Source organism: Lampris incognitus, chromosome 14 (genome assembly GCF_029633865.1).
Source record: "Lampris incognitus isolate fLamInc1 chromosome 14, fLamInc1.hap2, whole genome shotgun sequence".
NCBI classification, from domain to species: Eukaryota; Metazoa; Chordata; class Actinopteri; order Lampriformes; family Lampridae; genus Lampris; species Lampris incognitus.
Genome location: NC_079224.1, coordinates 42,239,071 through 42,249,897, shown reverse-complemented (window position 1 = coordinate 42,249,897; position 10,827 = coordinate 42,239,071). Strand labels below are relative to the sequence as shown.

Below are 10,827 nucleotides of genomic sequence, written 5' to 3'. Positions count from 1 at the left end.
TGTATATCCTTTCCTGTTTCGCTTGCTTTCACAGACCAGCACATTCAGGACTTAAAACAAAAATAATTCCCAAATGGTCAAATAAACAATAGATTTGGTGAAGACATTTACATTTGCATCCGTTACAGTACGGTACTGTTGGCAATGGCTCCTTAATTCGTTAGGTCTCGAACATTCGTCTCGAACATTCACCCGCTTGACAAATCGACGTGTTATAAAATACAGGTTAATACAGCAGGGTCTTGGCTTTCCAAAAACGGTTTGGGGGTCTCGGATTGAGGGTGGGATTTGATCGTGACGCTTACAAACAAAACAACGGGGGATTTCAATCCATTTTTATCTCTACAAGTGGCGTTAACTTGCTTAGTTGTTTTTCACATATGGAATAATGTAATCCAAAGAGTTCGTAACATTTTAAAATGAGACTTATTGTACAACAAAGTATTTAGGCGATAAACTGTTTTTGGAAACCAGGCCCGGAACAGAGTACAGCTTGACAAACAATACTAGACATGTGTTATCCTCCATGTGTCTGCTCAGGTTAGACGGGGAATACAAGCTGTGTGCTTCTGAGCACCCAGAAACCAGGCTAGCTCAAATATTTTAACCCATGTGAGTCGGTCGAGGGCCAGAACAAGTGCTGTTTTTCAGCAGATCAAGTCCCTGGTTGCTCCGCTGAAAGAGTAGGAGGAGTTCAGGCGTGACGTGGGCAGCTACGAAACCAAGAGGCGTTTCAAACCTGACCCATCTCGTCAGTGGGACATAGCCGGAACCGGAAAACACCGTGGGGCTTGAGGTCACATCTCCGGGGGACTACAAGGTGTGTTCTCGTTGATTACGTGACTATGAAATGAGAGCCGTGACATCATCAGTGTTTGAATAGCGGTGAGAGATCGGATGAGTCGTTTATAAAAAGGTTCTTGTTTCATTCTGTGCTTGTGGCCAAATCTAAACCGAACACTGTTTGTGGAAAGAAAAAAACATCATGAAGCCAGAATCAGAGGCTTGCTTTGGTATTGCCCAATACTCTGGAAAGTTAACACTGACAGAAGTTGGTTGGGTATTGGCCACAAGAGTGTACAAGTTTCAGGTTCATATCAGTTGTTCAAATGATTGCACAGTGAAGCCTAATTAAAAGGACATTTTAATAAATGAGGCACTGCGTCTGCGTGACAGGTTAAAAAGTGATGTGAATCAGTTCTGCAGGTCTAACTTGGAGCTCGGTACGAGACTCCAAGACAACTGAAGGGATGAACGGCTTTTCAGACATTCAGAAGGATAGCGCCCCGGCTTGGTCGGGCGTCCCTACAGACACAGTTGGCTGTGTCTGCGGGTGGGAAGCCGGATGTGGGTATGTGTCCTGGTCTCTGCAGTAGCGCCCCCTCTGGTCAAGCGGGGCACCTGTTGGAGGGGGAACTGGGGGGGGAATAGCATGATTCGAACGAACTCGTCTGATGAACGTTTTCCAACGAGACGGGTTCTGATGTTTTGACCGGGAAAGGACCCATTTAGCAAAACACCTTGAGGTGTCCCACTGAGAAGTCTGTCTGGTTTAAAACCGTTTAGTGTTCCAGAAAGTTAACCGAGGCCAAATAAGTGAAAATTAAGGACTGGATTTACAACATCGTGCAAAGCAGTTGAAGTTAATCTGTCAATGGATGGAAGATGCTGACACCGAACACCTAAACCACGTCTACACAAGAGCTCGCTGTTGGACACACACATGCACACGCACACACGTACACATTACATGCTCACACACACCAAAATGTGCACGGTCCCATGCAGGCACACAAAGACACACACACACACACACTATGAGAGGGTGTTGAGAAAACGTGGAAACACGCTACGCTCAAATTCATTTTGAATCAGCAAAATATCCAGTTTCCTTTTATGTTTAAAATTTTTTTCCTAAACTGGATTTAAGCCAAATTCCACAAGATCACAGAGAACGTTGGACTTGGCTTGGGAAAAAAAAAAAACAAAAAAAAACAAAAACAGCTTGATTTAAAGTAAGCATACGCAGAGTAAAACCACACCATGGTGCAGACCTACGTCTTTCTGAGCTACCCTAAAATCCATGATGCGCATCAACGATATCTCGTCTCGCCTCCTTGAACAATGTGGGTGTTTTCTTGTAAGAACGACAAAGAAATGCCCGAGTGGCCCCGCGACACCCACCGTGAGGAAAACAACAACTCCACCTGGACAATTACCACTGCTACAAGTTCAACACCTGCTAACAGTCCTATGAGTGACAGTGAGCGACTACTACAAACTAAAAATAAAATGTGAAAAAAAAATCAATAGTGACCAACTCAAGGAGTGTGACGACAGGTGACTAGTGGTTACTTTAAAATAAATGTGACCTTCGACCCGCCCAAGGAGAAAAAAAATAAACGTGTTTAAAAACTGGCTGTTAAAAAAACAAGGTTTCTGTGAAACTGGCTATTAACAGTGAGCGGTCAACGTGGTAAATGTACATGGAAAATTAAAACAAAACTGGATAACAAAAAAAGGGGGAACCTTTGATTGGGGGGAGGTCTTAAACAAAAAAAAACAAAACACCGCTACTTGTCGTTTTTAAACCCGACAGCTCGGTTGACGGATAAGCGTGGCCGCACCCAGAGAGGAATTTTCTAATCCTCGTCGTCCTCGTCGTCATCCTCGCTGATGGGGTAACCACGGGCGGCGCTGTGGTGTGGGGGGGGAGAGGGCGGCGGTGAGGTCTTGGTGAAGAAGGGCAGGCGGAATGTGGGGGAGGGGGAGCGCTCCTCGCGGGTGGGGCTGCTGTCGGGACTCTGTCTGGGGCTGATGGCCTGCAGCATGCGGCCTTTCCCCTCCTTCAGCATGTGTTTCTGCGGTCAGGACAGGAAAGACACAACAGAGGACAACGGTCACACACTCTGAACTCAACTCAGACACACGTAAACATGACACAACACGTATTCAAGCTGGGGCTGAGCAGAGTTATATATAAGGAGTATTATACGAGGGAGTGTTATATCTCTAGCACTTTCCTCTCCCTGAGAAACTATCACCAACGTACCCTTGACCAAGGCATTGACTTCCTAACATCTTCACTGGCGTTGCCGAGTGCCCGGCGGTTCAAGACCTCCGTTAAAATTGGAACGTGTTATTTTACACCGAGTAAGGATTAAAAGAGTCCAAATGAAGTCCGGACTCCACTCACCAGAGCTCCCTCTGGGCCGAACATCTGCAGGAAGTTACCGATGAACTCCCGGGACTTCTCCTCCCACTTCTGGATGAGGTCGATGCTCTTCTCCTCCACCTTCTGGACAAACTCTTTACTCTTCTCCTCCACGTCCCGCACCTTCCTCTTCACCTTGTCCACACGCTCCTGCAGGTGGTACTTCTTCTCCTGACAGACAGGGGGCAGCAGAGACAAAGCAAGAGGTCAGGTGACCAAATGAAGTGGCGAGTTTTACCCCCAACTTCTGCAGCGTCCTGGAATGGAAAAAAAAAGAACCCTAAATTTTCAGGTTCTTGTCCTAAAGTGCTGAACCCTGGTGTGCATATGGGAAATATCAGTCATCACTAAATATTTAACAGACAGATGATATCGACAGTTCCAAGTTCTAAATAACGTGTCTATTGTGTGGCTTTACAATACACCTCATTCTCATTCATAGGTTCATAAGAACCCTGTTGAGTTTGATGCAGATGGGGTCAAAAACTATAGGTTGAGTGAAACGTCATTTCAAAAGTGTAATGACCATAGCACGTTCCATCAACTGACACGACGTCAAAAGATTTTACATGATAAGCGATCGCTGATGAAAACCTTATAATATAAACACAAATACACCGCTATGCTCTTCCGCTCTGAGTTTTAAAGGGACAGTCCTTAAGATTTACATATACAATCCTTTATCTACAACTTTTTGTAGTTTCCTAGAAAAACCGATGATACTGAGCATTACATCTTGCTACAACACTAAATAAACTATAACAGCTAAATAAAGAAGAAGTCAGGTAGCAGCAAGTTTGAAACTGTTGAAACCAGTAGGCAGATATGACAGAACAAGCTGTAAAAACCCGAACCCAAATTCAATCTTATAATTTTTTGCTTTGTGTGGGTGATAAACGCTAATATAATAACATTGAGTTATTAGTATATTTTATCCCAAATGACTCTCCAGGATTTGAATGCTGAAAAACCATTGCGGTTTCTGTACCACGTATCAGCTTAAGGGTCGAGGGGTGCAACAGAAACGACGTGCGGGGTTGTAACTTTAAATAACACAAGCCCGGCTGTGGTAGGGCTGAAAGTGGCGTACATTGATGAAGCTGACGTTGAGCTCCTTGGCGGTGTATCCTCTCTGCAGGTTGCGTCTCACATACACGTCGTAGTCACGGACGATGCGCGTGATGATGTCAGAGGTGGAGATGCCCTCTGTCCGCTGGGTGGGGGCAAACATACCTGTAGACCCACAGCAGAAGTCAGAGGTCATGAAGTATAGAGCACTTGAATATCATGAGTGGCCTCTCTTGGTCTGGAGTCAAGTCGCTGACTCCAGTGGATAGGACCACATTGTGCAGTAGTAGGGAAAATGGAAAACAAAGTCTGTAAACAGTATGCTACATTAGTACGACTAATTACAAGGACGTGTAACTTTACAACCTACGTTACAATACCCACCGGCCTCCTTAATGTGCTTGTAAACATCGTCACTGCCTGCTGAGGAGTATGGGATGTCGTCATGGGCCACAAAGTCAATCTGGAAAGAAGACATGCGTATCGGTGAGATGGATCATAATATAAATGCACTCACTTATGTACTTACATTACACACACACACACACACGGGGCAGAGTTGCAACAACTTCTAAATATCATTTCAAAATAACGCAAAGTCAACGGATGCAGGAAATGACAGAAGTTGCCAACTCACTGCTGGATTGATAAAAATAAAAAAGAGAAATAGATGATTGCATGATCAGCACTTTGGGCAATGTGCTAACCGTAAGTGTTTTCATTTCCTTACAAAGTGGCAAAGTAAGAGAGCCAACGGCGGAGAGCGAGAACAAAAGAGCAAAAGAAAGAAACGGTGGAAGACCAACAGAAAGAGCGAGAGAGCGAGGCAGTGGGCTTAACCACTTAACTTTGTCTGGACACAACACAAACTGGACGCTAGGCCAACCCTCCGAGGTCACAGTAAATGATCCCAAAAATGCTCCTCTACTTTTTCTTTTCTTTATTTGTCTTTCTTCTTTCTTTCATTTTTTTAAACAAAACTCACCCTCGCGCTCTCTTTCTCATTCACTCACCCGGTGTTTGGCAAGGAATTCCGGTGTGAGCGTCCAGGGAGCGTTCCGGACCACCTCGTCCACGTAGCGGCAGTGACTGACCGCATCGTAGCGCTCGTCCTCATTCATCACCGTGAAGCCCTTGTACTTGTGGGTCAGGTCATCACTGCACACTGTAAAAAAAAACGGAAAACCAACTTATTTGCACACACGGCAGTTTCTGTCCGGCATTCCCTGACACGGCACTTTCTCTAAGAACGGGGAGACAGAGACAAAAAGACCATCCGGGCTGCTGTAGGGTCAGGTCAGAGACATCTTCACAAGGATTAACAGATAATTTATTGTACTGCACTGAAAGAACCTCCAGTTTAAAATTAGACATTAATCCCAAACCTCTAAAGAAGAATACCGGGAATAAAGAAACAAGCTCTACAAGTTTGCCGGCCACATTCACTCCAGAGACACAAAGTGATCCACCACAAATGTATTAGATGGAGCTAAAAATGCATCGGAATGATACTACAACTCCCTTATCCTGTGAGGACTGCTATGGAGGGACTTTTTTGTTTACTTCAATTATTATGCACATGGCAGGTTTGCTTGAAGGAAGTACACTGCAAAACCAAACCGCAGATCGACGAAAAACTAAACAATCGAAAAGGCCCACAAACAGTCACACACTTGGTCAGACACGATACGTTTTGTGATCTGGGAACCCCTGTAGATCCAGGCACACACACACATGCACATCCACAGCCCTACCTCCAACAATGAGATGAGTGTTTGGGAAGAGGCCTTTAGCCTGCATGAGAGCCCTGGCGTGACCCGAGTGAAAGACGTCAAAGATTCCGTCTGCGTACACCCGCACCGGCCTATCAGCTGAGAGAAGAGGAGGGGAAGGAAGGGGTATATTGACCAGAGCCGCTCACGTATCAGTGAAGCTATGTCTTGAGTATCCACTAAAGTGAGAATTAAACATGTAGACTGGGCTAAATGAAAGAAAACAGAATAAAAGAGGATGGAAGAAAGCGGGAGGAGGGGACACTCAGAGGGTCTCAAGGGACGGGACGGTTAAAAATGGCAAGGGACAGAAAGTGGCAGAGCAGAGACGGACTCACGCGGCGTCCCCCTTTTGGCCTCCTCCATGCTGACTCTAAGATAGGGTTCATCGCCGGCTGGCTCCAGCTCATCTGCGAAGGGCGCGGGATGCTTCAGTCCCTAACAGACCCGCACAAACAGGTTATCAGCCACAGTCCGCAGGTTTAATTCCACATCTCGGAAGAGCACACGGATTAAGAGATGTTTGAGGCATGTGCTGGGTATTCTCTTGACAGATTTCACTTCGGTGTTCCATCCCTCTATCTGAACAAACGTGAGCTGCTTGTCTCATCACCATTACTCTTTCAGCACACTGAAACACGTGTACATTGTATGCATGTACAGGCACAGGGACCAACAGGCAGAACTACAGACAGGTTGACAGGACACACACAGAGAGTGCTGGACATCTCACTCCCCACCCAGTTCACTCACCACAGTGCATCTGGGGACTTTGCTTGGTCTCTCTCCGTCCTCCGTCTCACCGTTGGACCCGTCTCTCCTCCTTTTCTTGGACAGCAGCAGCCGGCTGGAGCTGTGGGCCTCCATCCTCTTGATACTGCACAGGGTGACGGGGGTCAAAGGTCATAACAGGCTCAATTAAGACACCACTCAAACACCGGTTTGCGATCATCTGTTCTAGAAAAAGCTGGCTGCCACCCAAAAATGGAGCAGAGGCCTTGGGAAAAAGATGTTCACTCTGACTCAGACTCAACACCATCTTGTGAACAAAGACCCTTTGTTTTGTTATACAGCCAACAATAGAGACTGAGTTAAAATGGGGACAAGAGGTACGATATGGCATAGGAATTCCACCCCATGACAGCATGTGTGTGCAGAAAGTACCTTGTCTGCATTAGTCAACAGACACTCTGGTTGAGGAAGTACAATGTAATTCAAAGCCACAGACACCAAGGACAACTAAAGGACAACCAAACAACAGCTGTTTCAACAGTACATGTTAAGTCCCTGTATGGAACAACAATAAACCGTCTGACCGACCTTCCATACAGGCTCTGTAACATCTTGTTATTTGTTTTTTTAAATGTAGGTCACTTTACAGTCGGGATCATGAGAACCCATCTGCTAAACCAAAACCAAAGTATGCCGTCCACTACAACAGGGTGTCCTATAACATTCGGTGCAACAGGCAACAGTGATTGGTTAAAGTGGGCTGGTGAGCTCGGTTGACTGTTACATAACCCTGAACTGGATGTGTTCCCAGTGGCTAGACACATTCAGCAGTTTTTAAAGGCACACTGAAAAAATGACGACAACTAGTCCACGATACAAAACTCACCCATACACAATATAAAATTAAAAATAATTTAAAAAAAACAGCACACTTTTAGTGGTAAAGGTGGCAGGTTTTACATGTGCAATGTCAACTTTTCTACACATCCTGAATACCAGTCTTCATAGAAAAGAACCAGATGTTGCTCTGAAAGACTGACTGGGTCTACAAGGCAGCTTAGAGCCAAATGAATGAGAAAGTCTGTAAGATAACTGATCAGTATCTTGGTGTTGGCTATAATTAACATCTATGTCTTGTGGAGTAAAACTGTCACTAAGATATTCTGTCATTCTTCAGAGCTTAGAGACCACGTCTGAATCCCTTCTGTCCCTGATCTGAGGACAAAGAGAGGTGAGTAAGCCTTAATATTAAATGACAAGGATTGTTGTGTGTCTGAGATTTGTGGGTTGTGGCGCTACCTCACAGGTGTGGGAAGGTTGAGGTTGGAATATTTTATTTACCAAGCTAACCTAATGAGTCATCTCTGAAACTTGCTCCACTGGTATCTCCTTTTTTTGATATACCACACTTGGCAGGTCCATTGATAGAAACATTATCTAACTGAGAAGCATATGCTGACAGCTTACATGACCCAGCACTATGGACACTTGCACAGCCCTCTTTTTCTGTGTTCAGTTATTCGTGAGAGGGGGAGGCAGGGGCAGACAGAGATTGACATTATTAACACGTCATCGATGCAGTAAGTGGTTGCTAAAACAAGAAAGCACCAAAGGGCACTAAAGGAAGTGTGTCAGATTATACTAGCTACAGACAAGCTGTGCTACATACACGCAGCGTTACCAAAGTCTTTCTTTATCTGCGAGACACTGTCAGACAGAAATATGTAACCCATTTGGTGTCACCTTTCTAGTTTGACTTGCACAGCTTAACAACTGCCACATGGCCTCGATAACGCCTAAAATTCCTCCAATGCAGATCATGAACAGACACGAAACCAGCAAGATCCATGTAGTGTTAACTATATGTTCTCTAGGAAAGAGTTGAACACTGTCTGGTGGCACTTTGCAACTAATAAGAATCATCTGATTATGCAGTTGGTGTCGGCTACTACTATCGTGCCCTCACTTACATAGACACTATCTTTATTGGTGTCTACCATTTCATGCTGTGCTGTCACGGTTATGGTCATAGTCATAATATGTGTGTCATACTGATAGGTGGCAAGGTAAACCGTCTGTGTATTTTGCTTTACCCATTCACTGCCGCTAAATAATCAAGCATGTATTTACAACTAAATGCACTTGACATGACTACTAAGAGTGGTAGATGTACTGCTACAACAACTTCATACAGCACTTCTATATATTTGATTACTATTTACTAGGACACAAGGAAACACCGTCCCAAAAAAGAAAAAAAACTACAGCCCTACATAGACTATGTACACATAATTCACACATTATATACATAATATAAACAAAAATACAGGGTAACGCAACAAAGGAAAGTGTATATGGGTGCGTCTGCTGCTCAGCAACCGGACTGCTTGAGGAGAGAAACTTAATACAGTACTGCTATGATTGCCAATAAGCAAATGTACTATTATCACTATTTGATACAGTACTATCATAATGACTATGTAACAAATATACTACTACTCCTACATATATTACTTCAATATGATCACTGTTTAGCAAATGTGTAACTTACATATACATTAACTCATATAGGACAACATATAGGACAAATATGAGTACTAAGTAGCAAATGTTAAATGTTCTACTACTTCATACACTACATACTACTACTACTACTACTACTACTACTACACATAGTACTTCAATATGATCACTGTTTAGCAAATGTGTAACTTACATATACATTAACTCATATAGGACAACATATAGGACAAATAAGAGTAGCAAGTAGCAAATGTCAAATGTTCTGCTACTTCATACACTACATACTACTACTACTACTACATATAGTACTTCAATATGATCACTGTTTAGCAAATGTGTAACTTACATATACATTAACTCATATAGGACAACATATAGGACAAATAAGAGTAGCAAGTAGCAAATGTCAAATGTTCTACTACTTCATACACTACATACTACTACTACTACTACAACATATAGTACTTCAATACGATCACTGTTTAGCAAATGTGTAACTTACATATACATTAACTCATATAGGACAACATATAGGACAAGTATGAGTAGCAAGTAGCAAATGTCAAATGTTCTGCTACTTCATACACTACATACCAGTACTACTACTACTACTACTACTACTACTACTACGGTCAGATTACTAAATCGCCCACTGTGATACCTGTAAGGGACACAGTAATCGCAAGTGGATTTGGGTGAAAGCTGAATGAGTAAACGCTACAGCTGACGGCGACCTCCGGCTGGCTGGCTTAAGTCTGGCGACACGACTGCCGACGTCCCGCGGTAGAGTCGGCAATAAAGGGGGAAGGGATGGCCGCCGAACCTGCACTCGTACCTGGAAATAAGCAAACGGCGTCTGCCGCTTCACACGAAGCACGTCGTTCGGTTCACTTACCGTTTTAAGTTCCCTCAACAGGAAGCCAGAAGCGGGGCGGCTCTCTCGCCTCAGACAGCTAGCAGGCGAGCTAGCCACGGCAAAGCTAGCTAACGCTGCTAGCTACCTTCGGCTTAAGCCGTCTGTCACTTTTAGTCGGGTAGGGGTTAGCTAGCTAGCTAGCCGGTAAGCTAACCCAGAGCACCAACAGCGCAGACTAAAGTCCGACGGAAAGTTATCTCGGCGGGCAACCGGAGGAGAGTTCAAACTGGTAAAAGCGCAGAAATATTGGAGGGCGTTTTGTTTTGTTATTTTTAAAGCAAATTCGTTACCCGCAGAGTGACAGCTTACACTGTAGTCCAGCGCTGACAGATCACTGATACGGGAACTACAAAGTTATGGACACATTTAAGGAAATGATGTAGTTTATATGTTCCTCTTCTTCGGCTGCCTTTCTTGCGGAGGTTGTAGAAGGCATCACCGCCACCTACTGCTCCGGAGTATAGCAATGCGGCAGCTAATGGTATACACAGGAACTGTAGTAGTAGTAGTAGTAATAATAATAATAACAATAATAATAACAACAATAATAATAATAATGATATTGTAAACTACTAATAAGACACGTTAGCGCCTAGCTAACG

The 10,827-nt window shown here is 44.1% G+C and overlaps 1 protein-coding gene across 2 annotated transcripts; it reads right to left on the bottom strand.

The window, feature by feature from the left end:
• Positions 1–1,985: 1,985 nt before the first annotated feature.
• pcyt1aa (phosphate cytidylyltransferase 1A, choline a) lies at positions 1,986–10,556 on the bottom strand. 2 transcript variants are annotated; one of them, XM_056292620.1, is made up of 9 exons: positions 10,516–10,556; positions 6,808–6,931; positions 6,393–6,492; positions 6,037–6,153; positions 5,296–5,447; positions 4,667–4,745; positions 4,305–4,447; positions 3,197–3,385; positions 1,986–2,861 (listed from the first exon to the last, which is right to left on the bottom strand). In XM_056292620.1, the coding sequence occupies exons 2-9, from the start codon at positions 6,919–6,921 to the stop codon at positions 2,643–2,645; spliced, it is 1,113 nt and encodes a 370-aa protein (XP_056148595.1). In that variant the 5' UTR covers positions 6,922–6,931; positions 10,516–10,556; the 3' UTR covers positions 1,986–2,642. The 2 variants fall into 2 exon arrangements, with proteins under 2 accessions (XP_056148595.1, XP_056148594.1); XM_056292619.1 differs by having other exon boundaries at positions 10,205–10,554.
• Between the last annotated feature and the right edge of the window lie 271 nt (positions 10,557–10,827).